The sequence below is a fragment of the Mastomys coucha genome, unplaced genomic scaffold (genome assembly GCF_008632895.1).
Source record: "Mastomys coucha isolate ucsf_1 unplaced genomic scaffold, UCSF_Mcou_1 pScaffold3, whole genome shotgun sequence".
Taxonomy (NCBI): Eukaryota; Metazoa; Chordata; class Mammalia; order Rodentia; family Muridae; genus Mastomys; species Mastomys coucha.
In genome coordinates, this window is record NW_022196909.1 from 15,880,257 (window position 1) to 15,898,286 (window position 18,030).

The following is an 18,030-nucleotide window of genomic DNA, read 5'->3' on the forward strand; positions in this document are numbered from 1 at the left end:
TTTATTATGTCAGCTTCATTCTCATAATTATAGTTGCCAAATAGAAAATTTACCTGGAAGCCTCGACACTATGACATTTTTTAACCTCAGAATGTCAGCAAGAACTCTTTTGTGCCTACTGACATAAAGTGTTCTATGTGTCCTGTTTGGGTAGGAGGTACATCTGAGTCGGGAACTGGCAAATCAGCACTGGATTTGTTTTTCAGTATTACTCCTGTGTTCCACTCTACCACGTCTCAAATTTACTTCAGTCTGTCCCTCATTATTCTCCTTGATGCCAGTTAAGGCTAGCATTGCCTCCTGCCTAGGGTATCAAAGACCCTTTGCGTGTTTTTCATTTTGTCGTCTGATTACTTATCACATATATTCATTCATTCTTGTTCTTTCTGGGGTGGCGTTTTGCTTAAGATAGAGCTTTATAGAGTGTAGCTTAAGCCAGGCTTGTACTTCCTTTCCTCTTGTCTCATCTTTCCTATTATAGTCATAAGAGCTTCACACCCAGCAAAAATGATATTCTTTACACACAGTAAGGGTCATCCTTGACATGCAAACCTGGACCTATTTATTTCTCTACTCCTTGATAGGTTGCTCTGACCACTAAGTAGAGTCTAAACTTTTTATGGTACCCACAGCTCTACACTCTTCTGCTTCTTTGTTTTCTCGTATCTCATTCCTTTCCCTCGATGACCTAGTTTTATTTTTACTGTATAGCATTGCTAACAGTACGGACAACTTTCTCCTGTCCTAGATAGCTACGTTTTCACTTTCCAACAAACCTATCTTTGTGTATAAGCACTTTCCTAGTCATTTGGTATGGATTTTTGTGTGGTTTGCATTTTCTAAGCATATTATGGCGTCTACATTCGAAAGGCTGAAGGGAGAGAGAGGGAATAAAGCAGGGGGAGCCAGATGAAAAAGTAGAATGATTCAGAGGAGGGCACTGGTAGTGGAGGTTAGAAGAAGTATTTATATTCTTAGGGCATTCTTAGGGAACACATGTCTAACAAGACCGAGTAGTAGGTTGTATATAGGCTGTGAAAGAAAGGAGGACTTTCTTCATTGTTCTGGGCCACTGAGGAGATAGTATGGGTAACCCATGAAGGTATTTCTCTCTTGTGTTCATAGCAGCTATGGTTGCTTGCACAAGATCAAGCCAGTGAGCTTTGAAGCATGGAGTAGGGAAGTGCTCATGGAGCCATGAACAGCTGATGGCTTCCAGGTAAGGTAGAGTCAGCTTTCTTTAAGAATGCGACTTCTGGGAGGTCAGCCATATGCCAGTGAATGGCCCCACTCCCAATAGTTAATGGACAGTGTAAATTGGAGTTGATGGGTTATTGAATAGAGAAAGAACAGGACTTTGGAAGAGAATAGGGAGGTAAAGGCAGATTTTGGAGGAGATATGGAGAAGAATTGGGGGCTGAATATGATAAAATATATTGTATGAGATTTTCAAAGAAATAAAAACATTTTAAAATGAAGAATAGAATAGGAATAGGTATGAGGTGAGGGGAAGGTTTGAAGCTAGCTTTTCCTCTTGTGCTGTTTTGAGCATTTGTTAGTATTCAAGCAGATACACTCACTGCTCCCTGGGTCTGTGAATCTGGATTTTAGAGGGAAAGATATGCTAGAAGGATTAATTATTTAATCCACCAGCTTTGTATTACAACCTGGTACACAGCTCATTGTCATTTTTTCTCATGCCCTGACACTGTATCTGATTCTTCATGATGCCTTGGTCTCCTAGAGAGAATTCCTGTGTTTTACGATTATTGTGTCCTTTGGTCCTAGAACAATGTTCACTTTGAAAATAGTTAAATGGTATATATTACTATCTATGTATGGGATATACATGTATGATAATGCTCAACACAGATGTTAAGTTTGGGCAAAGGATAAACTTTGTCTTTAAACCTTAGTAGAAGTTCTTTCTCTCTGCTACTGGGTATTTTTCCAACTATTGTTTGGATGGTTATTTTGCTGCCTCTGGCTAAATTGCTCTATTAGGCCTCACATTAATTTTTACATTTGAGGTAGCACTTGGTTAAATATTTTTGTTATTATATAAGTATCTTAGGGTTTCTACTGATACGATAAAACACCATGACCACAGACAACTTAAGGAGGGAAGGGTTTATTTCGATGGCATGTCCTGAATCACAGTCCATTGACAGAATCCAAGGCAGGAACTCAAATCAGGCAGAAGCCTAGAGGCAGGAGCTAATGAAGAGTCCATGGGAGGGATCTGTTTACTGACTTGCTCCGCATAGCTTGCTCAGTCTGCTTTCTTGTAACACCCAGGGCCATAAGCCATGGGCTGGTCCCTTCCATATCACTAAGAAAATGTCCTACAGGCTTACCTGGCACCCAGTTTTATGGAAGCACTTTCTCAATGAAGGTTCCCTTCCTCATATGACTGTAGCTTGTGTCAATTTGACATAGAACAAGCCAGCACAGTGCCTCTATTCTCATGAATTTAATACAAAACAAGTCCAAATAGACTAATACTTAAAAAACACACAGATGATTTGATAGTAATTTACATCTTGCAACATCTAATATCAAACTGGGGAAAAGGTAAAAGAAGCTGTAAGAGAATAAAATGCAAATAAAAGAGATCTCCGAAACCTAAGGCAAGTAATGGGACTTATGGCTCAGATGTGTGCAGAGTCTTCATAGGAATGTGCTATACCCTCTACCAGCTCCAGAAGAGGGAAAACTCTTAAAACAAGGGAACAGACAAAGGGAGAGAAACCAGGCATTATGAAGATTTTAAAATTTTAAAGAGGTGCATCTGGGAAGGAAACGATAATTTTTTTTTGAATAAACCTTGTGACTTACCTGAGAACACTATAGTGTTTGGAAGTGACAGCTATAGCATGAGGTGAGTAGAAGATTCTGAGCTTGTGGATTCCCATCGTTACGATGGAGTGTAGTGATCTCCGGTTTCACCAGCTCTTTATGGTACATTATTCTGCTGGGTCATATTTTCCACAGACAATATAAAACAATTATGTTTTATGTCTTCTCAAAATACTTAAAAGGACCGATCACTTAATGCATGTGTATTTACTACAATCATTTCTGAATTGTGCTGAGTGAGATCCCAGATGTTGAGTTCCTGGGATGTATTTTGTAGTCAGATGCACCCTGAATGTGAATTGAACTTATTGAAAGGGGTCCGATGATCAGCTGTGTACCACAGCTTTGTAGTAAAGCCAAAAGATAAAGTGGCTGCCTGCTGACTGGTGGTTGGGAATCTGTTATTGTGATGTAGTGAGCAAGTGCTGTTTTCTCTCGGGTGTGTTAAGGGTCCTCATCCCCCTGTGGTTTTAAACGGGAGGACAATGGCTGCCATTGTAAAATTCCCGTTCTAATTACTGCAAGCTGGCAAGCCTGGGCTTTAATATAAAAGATGCTTCGAAACAAATTCTGGACATATTCACTGCTTTTCTGTGTTTCTTAAAGTGAGAAATTGATTGTTTTTTTGCAAAGTGACAGCTTTCTAAGCCCCACGGTGGCTGAAATTAGAACAACACAGCTATCCATCTGCTGTTACTTCCCTCAGGAACTCAACTCGCTATAAAATTTGCAAATCTGGAAAAAACAAATGAGTTTGGTGTTTATTCCCTCAAAGAAGAATGGACAAACAGATAAAGGCCCTGCACATTTGCAGTCAGTAGTACACCTATGCAGGGATCTTTGCAAACCTTAACAGATGTTCCTTTTTTTTGTCACCTCCAGTCTCTTAAACAAATTAGATCCTTGTAATTGATTATTTGCAATGTTCTATTAAATGTCCCTTACAAAGGAGTAGATTCGTAAAAATCTCTTCTCTTGGAACTAGTTAATCTATAGACTGCAAAGATACCATTGTTTTATGTTTAACCATTAAAATGTAACTTTAAAAATTATTTTTATTTTTACTTTTATTTTATAGGTACAGGTGTTTTTGCTGAGTGTACCACATGTCTATGTACCACATATGTGCCTGGTACTCACAGAGGCCAGAGGAAGGCATGAGATATTTGTGAGCAGCTATGTGGGTGCTGAGAAACAACCTAGGTTCTCTAGAAGAGCAGCCAATGCTATTAATCTCTGAGCCATTTCACCAGCCCCTAAAATGTAACTTTTTGAAAGACTTGTTTTAATTATTACTTTTTTGTGTGTATTGATATTTTGTGTGTATGCATGTGTATATATGCATATATGCGTGTGTGTGTGTGTGTGTGTGTGTATCATGTTTATGTAGTGCCCACAGAGGTCAGCAAAGGACTTGGATCCCCTACGACTAGGGGTGCAGATGGTTGTGAGCAACCTTTTGGGTTCTGGGAATTCAATCCAGGTCTTATAGAAGAGCAGCCAGTGCCCTTAACTCATGCGCCTCCTCTCCAGTCCCTAAATGTAACTTTTAAATTTCATATACATACATAAATATATACATACGTACACACACACACACGCACACATATATACACATACATTCACACACATACATGTCTTTTAATATTTGTTCACATGTTAAGCTAACAGATTCTTTTCTGCTTAATATTTGGAGAATGTTGTTTACTGTTTTTTGCTTAATATTTGTAGAGTATGCAGGAGGTATATCGATAAAGTTGCATGTAAAGAAAGATGTATAGCACAGACCCAAAATGATCAAATAAATTATTGCACACAGTGATATGGGGAGTCAAGGAAACTCAGATTTTTTTAGGTATAGCTCCTTTATTTCAGGCAAAACTCTAACACCTTTAAAGCTGACATTTGAAGTGTGTTCTTGTCACTAGGAAGTTCTGTTGTAATGTCATGCGAACAGTTGAGTGAGCCGTTGCTGGTGGCTGCTGTCATAGAAGATGAAAGGGGGACACAAAGGTAGAGGACTGTGCTCTCTGTGAGGACAGCAGAGCTGAAAGAAAAGTGTAATTACATAACCAAGGTGCCAAAACAAGAACACCCTTTCTTTCAAAAAGCTTGGGCTGAAGATGCTTGTGGTAGATTTACTTTCTTCTACCCTAGCAGTATGTGCTTGCTTTGTAGACCTAAAACAGAGAAGGCATTCCCAGAATGAGAGATTGTAGTCCATATTAAATAAATTTTGTCAAGTTATTCTATTATATTTGTAATTACAATGGTTGATTATTTTAATTAATTTTCCTATGAAGCTTTAAGACATTAGTTTGAGTCAAAACATTGTTAACTGAAAGGTGTCAAGCATTAAGTCACTGGCCAATGCCTTTTTGATTTCTTAGGCTTCCCAATGTTTCAAGTAGGTAGGAGAGTTTTAGTTTCTATGTCTTGGTTTCAGATACTTCTACGCTAATGCCTGCTTCTTTCTCTAGCTTTTCCTCTGCTTTTTTATTATGTCTATTTACACGTATATGTGTGTGTCTGTATGAATATATGCCACATGAGCATATATTTACACGTATATGTGTGTGTCTGTATGAATATATGCCACATGAGCGTATATTTACACGTGTATGTGTGTGTCTGTATGAATATATGCCACATGAGCGTATGCCTACAGAGGCCAGAAGAGGACACCACATTACCTGGAGCCTAAGATACAGGCAATTGTGAGCTGACCACTATGGGTGTAGGCCCTTTGGCCCAGCTTGACAGCTAGAACTGAGCTTTCTGTTGGTAATCACTGGGGTTCCTTTGTCGGGTCCTTCAGCTTCAGGTGCCTGTTCGTTCTGTCTTCTACATTCTTTTTGTGGATATCAGTGTCACTCACCAGAACATTCATTTTACTTCATTTTAATTTTGAGAAAGTCATTTGCCATGTAGCCCAGGATGACTTTAAAGGCTCCCTGGCTCAAACTCCCCATTTCTGGGATTACAGAGATACTGGTTCAACCTCTTTTTTTAGTCATTAAATCCTATTGGTATTTACCACAACATTTCTTTTTTCATTTTATTTCTAAAGATTTTGATTCTTCCACAGTAAGTTGCATCTGGTCCAGGATTATACATGAGTGTTTCTTTCTAGACTTTATTGGCTAATATTAATGTCTTCTTCTTACAAAGGTGTCACAATATATATCAAATACAAGTCAATAGTTGAAGCTTCTCTATTAATTTATGTTCTAAAACCATTTTGGGGTCAGGGAGTAGACTTCTTCATTCCCGCTTTAAAAAACCTCTAAAAAAAAATAAATGACTTTTTTTTTTCCTGTGGGATTTTATTCATGTTAAAGTTTGGTTAAAAATCCTTTTCACAATATTTGATTCAAAAAAAAATCAAGTAGTTGATATTCATTTTTATATTTCAGTACCTCCAATGCTTTTAAAACACCTTTTTGATGTTAAGTGCAACCTTCATTAAAGTGAAAATTCTCTAGTAAATATTACTGACCACTTGTCCTAACATTTAAGTTATACATGTATAGAATGTGAATATGGAACCTTAAGCCCAAGAAATAAAGGCATAGGAGCATAAAACTAAAGCGACCAAGGACCTCACTCTCTGTAACTGAATTCACTAGTCTTCAGTGAAATGTGCTTCTCTTTTCTGTTAAAAGGCACCTCAGCGGATTTTGACTCACAACTCTTAATTGGGAGCTATTATCCTTGGACACAAGCAGGGTTGTTTTTGTTGTTTGTTTAATTGTTTGATTTAACAGAAAAATACAGTCATAAACTAGAACTGAAGTAGACCTTGGCAATAAGTTATTCACCCTGGGGAGAGTTAAGGCTCCTCTCCATAGGAACGGCCACTCAAAGCTGGAAGCACCTTTTATTGTATAAGGAGGGATGACAACCGATTTTTACATAACATTTGGTGGCATAGGCATTGAGGCAACATCTCACACCTCTTGCTTAACTGTTCCCTGCCCCCACCCCCATTGATGTGGAGGGATTTGTGTCTAGGCAGAAGCCACTGTGACTCATAGAACACCAGGAATGGGAAAAGCCATGCAAATTTCTCCTCTCCTATTAAGCTAGCTGCCTAGCTTCCCAGGTACAGGAAGCAGGAGTATTTGTAGGGGGTTCAATGCCAGGCCAGACTGCAGAATAGGATCTCATTTCAAACAAATGTAAAAACTATATTCATTGTATTTTCCATAGGGAAAAGTTAGCATTATTTCAACTATTAGTGAGGGAGAAGTTTAGTTTCTCAGGTCAGGTAATACCGTTTTATATGTCCTAAAATTTCGAGTGTCATCTAACTTATAGCAGTTCTGGAAATCATATTATTGTCATGTGATGTCCCATGGCTATTAGCAACGTATGATCACATTTTAATTTTCTTTTCTCTAAATGATACATATTCAGTTGTATTTTCATTAAATAAAACCTTACATTTTATAAAATCAGATGTTGTCATCCACAGCAGAACATGAAAATTTTGCATTATTTAAATTAGAAAACTAAAATATAGTGTGTCATAAAGTAAAGGATCAGCCTTATACACTAAACCAAAATCATAAGAATGTTTCTAGTTTCTGCACAGACTTAACCTGATTATGGTGTAGTAAGCATATATACAAGTATACTTAACTTATGGCTACATTTTAGAAATACCCTAGCAACTGAAAATTGGAAATTATGGTTAATACATAAATAATGATAGTTTTAAAAGTTTACCAGGAAATTATTGGAGTGAAAAATGGGTATGTGTACATTTATGTATGTGTGTATGTATTAATGTGTGTGTACATATACATGTATGTATGTTTATATATGTATCTCTGTGTGTATATGCGTGTGTGTACATGCATGTGCCTCTAGGTGTGCATGAGTGTGTGTGTATGTGTGTGTGTGTGTGTGTGTGTGTGTGTGTGTGTTTGGTACCAAGCCATGGAAACTAAAATCAAACTTTTATCCTGTGCAGAAAAAGGAACAGAAACATGAGCTCACAAATAGAACAGACCTGAGCTTAGCACTGTCTCTTATTTCTCTTTACAAATGATGCATTTCCTTCTACCAGAGACTCAAGGGCACCGTATAGGTTTATGACATATAGGAGCTTGGAATTCTTAGAGATTGCATTACTGTGAGTTGCTGTTGCTATAGATTGATCATCTTCTATGGAAAGGGCAGAGCGTGTCTCCTCCACCAGTAAAAGTACATCTACTAACTCAGTGAAAATTATAAATAACAAGGAATGCTAAGCTCTGTGAACTGAAGCCTAATTGCTGCCATTAGAAACAAAATAAATTAATTTTAGGGACTGGATTCCAATATAGACAAGACTCAGCTATAGTTTACCACAAACTAACCTAGCTAGCTATCATCTTATAAAAGGTGGTTTTAAAAGTTGTATCTAGCTGGGTGGGCAGTGGTGGCACACGCCTTTAGTCCCAGCACTTGAGAGGCCGAGGCAGGTGGATTTCTGAGTTCGAGGCAGCCTGGTCTACAGAGTGAGTTCCAGGACAGCCAAGGCTACACAGAGAAACCCTGTCTCTGGGTCTCAGGGAAAAAAAATTTGTATCTATTGCCGTGGTGTGTGTTTCAGTGTAGGGACACACACCCTCTACTGGACATGTGTGGAGGTCAGAAGACAACTTTGTAGAGTAGGTTCTCCTTTCTATCTTTATTTGGATTCCAGGGTCAGGCTTAGATGCTCTGGCATGTGGCAGAAGAGCATCAACTTGCTGAAGCATCTCAATACTGCCCCCTTTAAGTATTATGGCTTATTTTCACTTTATTTTATTTTTCTATAAGAAAATTGCCATTCACTCCAATTTTGACGTGGTCAGCATCCCATCTAGTTTTCCAGGTTCAGGAGTAGTTCCTGTATCATGAAACTTCCAGGGATTCAGCCTGTAAAATGGGCAGGCAAACCAGGATGCATTGGTTACATTCCTTGCAAGCAGTGAAGATCAATTGCTGCTGGTCTAGAACTTCAGTATTCAATAGCAGTGACAATTAATTTGTCCTTGCCCATCTCAAAAGACCTAAAGTCTACCCATATTTCAAGATCCCACTCAAATGCCGCTTGTCAAGCAGCTGGAAGAAATCTCTTCCTCCTTGGGGTGTTCATCCAGTGTTTCAAATGCCTCATTCTTCTGCTTGAAACTTTGAAACATGTTTATCAGTTATATGAGTATGCATTTTATCTTTGACACTGCATGAAAAGTTCTTCCAGTGTATGGTATTTCATTTTATCACTTATCCCTATGACTTCTTCATACTGTTCCCCACTTTATCAGAAGTGATTCATTCCTAGGAATGAATGAGTCTGCAATTGAAGTGGATTCCATCAGTAGTAGGAGATATCCCCATATGCTATGGATTGGAGCCTCCGTGAAAGCAGGATCAGAGAGTCTCTCTTTCTTCCTCACTGCCACTGATTTGTGGATGACTTCCTTCACAGTGCTCATTCCTGGGCACAGATAGTATTTGTTTACATGTTTGGACACAAGACTTTCTTCACTCAGAAGCTATCTTCTGAGTGGTACCTAACTATGCTTTTATTCACATTAACTTGGTTATCCAGTGTGTCCAAGAACCAGTCCAAGCTTTCCATCTCTCTTGACACTTTTGTAGTTTTTGGTAAATGATCGTGATTCCTACTTCACAAAGAAAATCTGACCTGAAAAGAGAAACCCAATCACTCTACCCTAATGCAATGTTGTCTAGTAAAAGCTGAGTCTGGTCTGCCAAAAGATTGTGTGTTGGGTTTGGGAACCGAACCCAGAGGCAAGTACTTTACCACTGAGCTATTTATCTTAGCCCTTAAAGATTTTTAAAATTTATTCTTTGGAAAAACTTTATGCATTTATAGGATGTATTTTAATCTTATCCATTTATAACTCCCTCCAACCTTCTCTCATGCCCCTGTCCTGTCTCATTACTAACATCATGTCACCGTTTTATTATTGTAACCAATAACCCCTTGAATCTAATTAATGCTACCCATATGTGATTGGGATAGGACATTATTCAGGCATGGGAAATATCTTAGGGTTTCCATTGATGTGAGGAGACATCATGACCAAGTCAACTCTTTTTTTTTTTTAATTAGATATTTTCTTTATTTACATGTCATATGATTTTTCCTTTCCCAGTTTCCCCTCCAAGAAACAAACAAACAAACAAACAAACAAACAAAAACAACAAGAACAAACCCCTGTTGCCTCCCCTCTCCCCATACTTGTCACCCCACCCTCTCCCACTTATTGGCCCTGGCATTCCCCTACACTGGGTCACAGAACCTTCACAGGACCAAGGGCCTCTCCTCCCATTGATGATTGCCAAGTCAACTCTTATAAAGAACAACATTTAATTGGGGCTGGCTTACAGGTTCAGAGGTTCAAGGTGGGAGCATGGCAACTGGAGAGAAGGAGCTGAGAGTTCTCCATCTTATTCTGAAGGGAAGCAGGAGAAGACTTGACTTCCAGGTAGCTAGGAGGAGGGTCTTAAAACCCAAACCCCCACTGCCTCCAACAAGGCCACACCTCCTAATAGTGCCTCTCCTGGGCCAAGCATATTCAAACCACAACAGGAAACCCTACCATGTTTTGAAAGGAGTCTCTCTCTCTCTCTCTCTCTCTCTCTCTCTCTCTCTCTCTCTCTCTGTCTCTCTGTCTCTCTATCTGTCTCTCTCTCTCTCTCTCTCTCTCTCTCTCTCTCTCTCTCTCTCTCTCTCTCCTGTTAACAGTTCCTTCTTAGGGTGGGCTTTATCTCCATCCATGCTGGAATTTTGTCTCTTTTGATCATGTGAAGGTTTTGTACAATCACAGCTGCTTCAAGATGGCATATAAGTAACTATGTCATGTCTTCCAGGGCTTACTGAAAGATTTCAACATAAGTGTTAGGAAGCTATGATTACATATACTTGTCATTTAGAATTTTATGTAAGCATTGTATGATGAAAACATTGTATTTTCAATTACTTCTTAATGTTTTATAGCTTTTTATATTTTGTTCATTTTTCATTGTCTTGCATCAGATAATCTATTCACTTTACATGCTTTTTGGTTTCATTTTCTTTTGGAGACATGGACTTATGTAGCCTAGGCTGGCCTTGAACTTACCATATAGCTACCAATGACTTTGAAATGCTAATTCTTCTGTCTGTACCTTCCCAGTGCTGATAAATATGTATCCCACCTCTGCCAGGTTTTAAATGATTTTTATAGGATAAAAGTTTTTTGGAAAGTTTTCTGTTAATTTCTTTGAAAATATAAGTGACAGCTCCTAAAAGAGCAAATTCATCAGCATTTTCAAAATTCTCATTAAAATATGCAAAAATATTGCTTTCATCAATTTTCAATTAACATGTGATTATTATGCAGACTTTTATACATTTTTATAACTCCCTTTCCTATTGTTGTTAGCTACTGATGCAAATGTGAGGAATGAAAGCCTCTCCTCTGTGCAGCAGCTTGGCATTAAAATGGCTGTCAGGTATGTACGGAAATGTCTCTTTCACACATTCCTAGAATTCGCCTACCTGATGTGTGTGTAAGAATATTTAACAACCAAGGATTTTTTAGACTTTAAATGCAGAGTTTATCACTCACAAAATCATAGCGTTATCTTTGAAGATATTGGCACACGGTTAAGTTACCTCTGGCCATAATTTAGTTACAGCTTATTATTATTCCAAAAGCTAATTAGTGTGTTTCGCTATGAGTACCAGCTTTTATTTTTTTCACCAAAAAAAAAAAATATACATGGAAAGATCAGCATGCTATGGTCTAGAACACAATTTGTTCTAGTAGTCAGGGTACATTAAGGAGAGTTATACCTTAAGGGTAGATTGAGAAATTCAAATGAGTGAATGAAAATTGTAATAGTTTGAGTGTAGAAAATTCATATATTAATTTTCAAAAGAAGTATGTATACTAGATCATGAACCTCCTTATCTTGTTCATAATAAACCTCATTTAATATGAGGTTAATATGAGGGTTATCTTTTGAGTCTGATCTAAGAAGACATGAAAGATATTAAATGCTTGAGTCTTATGTAACTGCCCACTGCAATGAAAATCATGGCATGGATTCCGGATCATCCACCTATAACAGAGTAACTACTTGGAGGGTGTTTTGCAACTTCATATATGTGATTTGATAATAGTATTTTGTGTCACCACATTTCCAATGAGTTGGAACCTACAGATTATTACATTGGCAGCCTGGTCACATCTTTTAACTCAATGTAATTTCCTATTCATAGAAAGTATGTGGAAACTAACAAATGATGTAGAGTTTAGGTACACTTACCATCCTGTAGAATCACTGGCATAAACACCAGCAGCACAGCCATTAAACATGACTAGCAATGTTGCCACTAAGAAGGAGGCTTCCTAAACTGCAGATCAAGTAAGGTTTCAGTAAGGTTGGAAATGGAATAAATGTATTGTTTCCCCTTGATGACAATACACACAGTCAGTGTTTTTAAAAAATATAGGAATTTAGATAAAACGGAATTAATTTCAGTTAATTAAGGTGTTTGATCCATGTAAATGCCAAGATATTTCAAGCTATGGTTCAGGATTGTCCCAGTCACAGCTTAAAATGCCCAAGTCCCCTTTTGTTCCTTTACAAACTCGTTCTTTTTCATCTTCCTCTCTCTACCATCAGATGTCCATGAATGGAGAATGAATGAGATTTCCATTCCTGGGTATTATTGTTTCTATCAGAAATGGGACTCAAAGGCTGGTATATTAAAGGCTTAGTCCTCAGGATAATGTTGGAGTGGATAGCTGAACTTTGAAAAGGTGGAGCCTAGTGGATGGCTTTTACATTATTTAACTGTGTGGCCTTGGAGAGGATTGTAGGACCTTGCTTGCTCTTTTGCTTCTTATCATGCAGGCCCACCCAGATGTGCCACCAAAGGCCCAGAGCAACAGAACCAAACACTTCCGGACTGTGAACCCTAGAACTGAAAGCCGAAAGCAAAACCAAACAAAACAACACAAAAAAGAAACCTGTGTCTTTATAAACTGAAGCTCAGATATGTGCTTTAGTGATAGAACACTTTACAGGGGCTTCCAAAGTTACTTCTTGATTTAATATTCCCTATTAGTAAATGGCTTCCAAAGTTACTTCTTGATTTAACATTCCATAAAACTAAACTCTATATTCTGGGCATTAGATTAATTTCAGAAAAAAATCAATACATTCATCTCATCTGTCGTATATTATCATGTTATTTTCTCGTTACTGTTTCACCATCTCAGAACGTTAACGATCAATGCTGCTGACCCAAATGAGCTATAATGATCAGGAATGAATCCTGAGTAGTATGCTTAATGTAGTCACCCAAGAAGGAGAGTCTCCAAAACTCCAGACCTGGAGATCTCAAGAGAAATATACTGTGATGGATTTCTCAAGATGCATTTTCAGTGAGAATCCTAATGGGTTTCTTATGTTTTGCGGAACTTTAACATAGGTATGGGAAGTTTCTCAATTTGTTAAAAGACGGTGCAGAAAATGATCTTGCTTTGGTCTTAAAGCACTGTGAGAAATTCCTGAAACAACAACAGTCACCGGTCACTTCTTCTCTCCATATCCTTTTCAAGTGGATTTACACAGAACTGAACTGTCTTCCCATATTTTCATGGTTCTCTCATAGGATGTGTTAGCACACTGTGCAGTTTATTACAGTGAATCATGATGTTACATTATTCTGTGTTTTGAACATACATTTTATTAAATTGGCCTATGGTCTTTAGACTGAGAAGTAGTCACCAAATCTTAAACTGAGTGAAGTCATTCTGAAGGCATTTTCAAACAAATCTAAGATGTTAAAAAAAAGTAGGCTCTATGGATATAAATAGAATAATAGGAAGTCTGCTGCTTTTTGCAATATATTTATTTCATTTTGGTATTCAGAAATGGAATTTGACTTTAAGAAAAAAATATAGCAACTATTTTCATTGCTGAATTCTAAATTGATAGATTTTTACCTTGTTGTATACTAGTCACTTAGCAGGTAATCTCACATAAAAACCACATTGTCGTCTTATAGATCAACATAGATGAATGTTCCTAAGGCAGCTTTTCCTCCGGTGGCAGTTAACATTGGCTCTCTCTACACACATAATCCAGCAGTACCTTAAAAGAAGGATTATGCCACTGGTTTTTTTCATATATTAACTTAACCTTAACAGCTTCTGTATCTTCAATTATCAATGCCTATTTAACAACTGAAGACAAAATGACTACGAGATGTAATGAATACTTCTTTCTAGATAGAGGTCTTAAAAGTGAGTATTCACGTAATGGTGTCTCTCCTAAGATAATGTGAAAGTTCCTTAACATTCTGCAGTGTGCCTGCAAGGAAACTACGCAGGCCATGACTGGTTTGTGTCTTCTCTGTTTCTGATAATGCTGGGGGACAAGGAGAAGACCCTCCACTTTCTCCAGCATTTCTCCAGGCTCCTGACCTCTGCCTTCCTTTGGGTACCAAGGCTGCATAATTCTGTAAGACTTGAAGATCTGCTTTTAATGGAGAGTTAAGCTAAAGAAACATGATGTTTAACTTTACTAGAATGTTGTCATATATATTAATGTCTTCCCTGGTTTGACTTATTTCTCCCCACCTACTTTTGGGTTTAATATGTGTTTGTTTTCTAAACTCATAAAGACTATCACTAACCTGATTTCTCTCAGATTTTTAATGTAGCTATATAGAGCTATAATCTTGTTTTCTAGGATGACTTTGATTGTATCATGGACATTTTACGATCCAGTCCTCCCATTTATATTTTATCCCTGATTTAAAAAATTTTATTTTTGATTTCTCCCGTGATCCATCCATCTTTCAGTAGTGAGTTGTGTAATCTCCATGATGTCTTATTTTCTGAAGATTTTTTTAAACTATCTATTTCAAGCTTTATTAGTTTGCATTCAGACAGAATATAAGGAGTAATTTCAGTTTTTCTGAATTTGTGGAAACGATTTATCCCTCAGTATGTGGCATAATTTAGAGAAAGTTTTGTGGAGTGATAGGTGGAATATATTCTGTAATGTTTGGGTGAGATAATCTGTAGGTACCTCTTATGTTCATTGGATCTGTGGCATTTTTTTTGTTTTTTTTTTCCTTTGTTCTTTCCTGCCTTTTTTTTAATGGATGACCTGACCATTTGTGAAAGTTGTATTAACGTCACCTACTATTTCTGAGTTCGGCTTGATCTGCTTTTTAATGCCTAGTAGTATTTATATGTATAAGTCTTTGACATATTATGTTCATAGTTGCAATGCCCTTTTAGTAGATTGTTCCTTTGATCATAATAAAGTGTCTTTCTTTATCTCATCTGATTAGATTTTCTTGGAAATCCATTTAGTCAGATATTAGAATAGTGATGGCTGCTTATTTTCTGGTCCTGATCACTTAGAATACTTTTTTCTATTCTTTTGCTCCAAGGTAAGGTCCACAGATGAAGGTAAGATGTTTCTTGTACATAAAACATAATAGTTGATCCCATTTTCTAAGCTGGTTTGCCAAACTATGTCATCTGATCAGGGAATTGAGTCTACTAATATCTGAGGTTATTACTGAATTTCTGTCATTTTGATGTTGTGGTGTTTTCTTGACCTTTCCATAAGAACTATCTGAATAGGGATCGCTTCACTTCCTCCTTTCCAATTTGTGTCCCTTTGATCTCCTTTTGTTGTCTAATTGCTCTGGTTAGATCTTCAAGTACTATATTGAATAGATAGGGAGAGAGTGGGCAGCCTTGTCTTGTCCCTGATTTGGGGATTGCTTCAAGTTTCTCTCCATTTAGTTTAATGTTGGCTATTGGTTTGCTATATATTGCTTTTATTATTTTTAAGTATGCATCTTGAATTCTTAATTTCTCCAATACTTTTAACATGAAGGGGTGTTGTATTTTGTCAAAGGCTTTTTCAGCATCTAATGAGATGATCATATGTTTTTTTCCTTTAGGTTTGTTTATATAGTTGATTATGTTGATGGATTTTTGTATATTGAACCATCCCTGTATCCCTGAGATGAAGCCTACTTGATCAGGGTGAATGATGGTTTTGATGTGTTCTTGGATTTGGTTTGCAAGAATTTTATTGAGTATTTTTGCATCAATATTCATGAGGAAAATAGGTCTGAAGTTCTCTTTCTTTGTTGGGTATTTGTGTGGTTTAGTTAAGTTATCAGTATAACTGTGGCTTCATAGAATGAATTAGGTAGTGTTCCTTCTGTTTCTATTTTATGGAATAGTTTGATGAGTATTGGTGTTAGGTCTTCTTTGAAGACTAATAGAACTCTGCCTTAAAGCCAGCCGGCCCTGGGCTTTTTTTGGTTGGGAGACTTTTAATGACTGCTTCTATTTCTTTAGGTGTTAGGGACTGTTTAGATCATTAATCTGATCCTGATTTAACTTTGGTACCTTATATCTATCTAGCTGAAGGGCTTTGCAACCCCATAAGAAGAACAGTATCAACGAACCAGACCCCACAAAGCTCTCAGGAACTAAACTATCAACCAAAGAGTACACATTGGGGGGACACATGACTCCAGCTGGATGTGTTGCAGAGGATTGCCTTATCTGGCATTAATGGGAGAGGAGCCCCTTGGTCCTGTGGAGGTTCAGTGCCCAGCTCAGGAAAATGCTAGGGTCCTGAGGCAGGAGTGGGTGGCAGGTTGCGGAGCACCCTCATAGAGTCAGGGGAAGGGGTGAGAGGATAGTGGGTTTGTGGAAGGGAAACTGGAAAGGGAATAACATTTGAAATGTAAATAAATTAAATAACCAATAGAAATGAATTGTATAAAAAGGAACTGTCCTAACATCATCTGTTTCTCCTTGTTGCCTCCCATATAATCTTATCCTTTGTTATTATTTAACCTTATTCCTTCCAGCATTCTCTATGGAGCTGGGTTTAAGTATAAAGTCCCTTAGCTTGTTTTTATTATGGAAAGTATTTCTTTCTTTTTCAATTAGGAGAGATAGTTTTGCCATGTTAGTAGTCTGGATTGGCACTTGTGGTCTTTTAGAACTTGAAATACATTGCTCTAAGCCCTTCTGTATTTTAAAATTTTAATTGCAAAATCAGCTGGTGGCCCTGCTTTTATATCTGCCTTAGACTGTCTCTTTCAGCTCTAAGTACCCTTTCTTTGTTCTGTATAAAGTAATATTTTAACAAAAATAAGTCAAGGGGAGTTTCTCTTTGGATCCTGTTTATTTGGTGTTCCATATACTTCTTGTACCTATATTGCCATTTTTCCCCCTAGATTTGAAGTTTTCAATCTGTAATTTTATTGAAAAGTATTTCTATATTATTATTTCTGGAATAATTCTCCTTCTATGCCCATAGATTTGGTCATTTTAAAGATTCTGCATATTTTCTTCATCCATCCATTTAAAAGCATTAGCATTTGGCATTCTGTCATTCACACCACCCATTCTCTTGCTATCTCTTTCCACTGAGATTCTTCTTATTAGAATGGCTGAAATCTTCATGTCAGTTTGTGTGTTCCTCACTATTTCTACTTTTATGGAATTCTGTTTTCCAGTCCTGCATTGTCCTTCCTATTTCACTCAGCTCCTTGCGTTTCTTTGGTTATCAATCAGGAGTTTACTTCTGTCTTCTTTCATTTAATTGCGATGTTTGTGGCTTCTTTCAATTCCTTGACCTCCTTGAACATATTTATACTAGCTCCTTTGAATTTTGTCTCTTGAATTTCAAATAAGTTGATCTTATGTTGAACCATTACTATGGGATTGTAATTTTTCAAAAGGACACACTGTCTAGTTTTCATATTGCTTTGTGTGTTTTTTTGTTTTTGTTTTGTTTTGTTTTGTTTCTTTTTGATGTGCCCCGAGCTTCTGGAGTTAGTTGTTGTCTGTTTTGATATGAGTTTTTGGCTCTCCTTGCTGCAATGGGCATTTGGATCTGTATTTACTATTCCCATGACTTGGAAGACTCTGATCAGCTAGGAAGTGTTTAAAGGTCATTGTTTACAAAATAGAACATGTTTTTTTTTTTTTTTTTACCGAATTTTCTCAAACACTGTGCTGTTATTTTCTGTAGGCTCATAAAATGAACAAGTTTTGTGGCCCTTTCTTAGCTGTTAGTAACACAGTGTGTTCCTCTGCCTTCTTTAGCTTAAGCTCA

At 37.3% G+C, this 18,030-nt stretch overlaps 1 protein-coding gene across 2 annotated transcripts in view; it reads left to right on the forward strand.

The window, feature by feature from the left end:
• Positions 1 to 18,030, forward strand: part of Tbc1d32 (TBC1 domain family member 32) — a 223,553-nt gene that overhangs the window by 183,921 nt on the left and 21,602 nt on the right. For both annotated transcript variants that reach the window (XM_031348714.1, XM_031348713.1), the window contains exons 28-30: positions 11,289 to 11,358; positions 13,349 to 13,464; positions 14,228 to 14,382. In XM_031348714.1, coding sequence (XP_031204574.1) covers positions 11,289 to 11,358; positions 13,349 to 13,464; positions 14,228 to 14,382 — 341 coding nt within the window. The remainder of the gene's footprint in view (positions 1 to 11,288; positions 11,359 to 13,348; positions 13,465 to 14,227; positions 14,383 to 18,030) is intronic.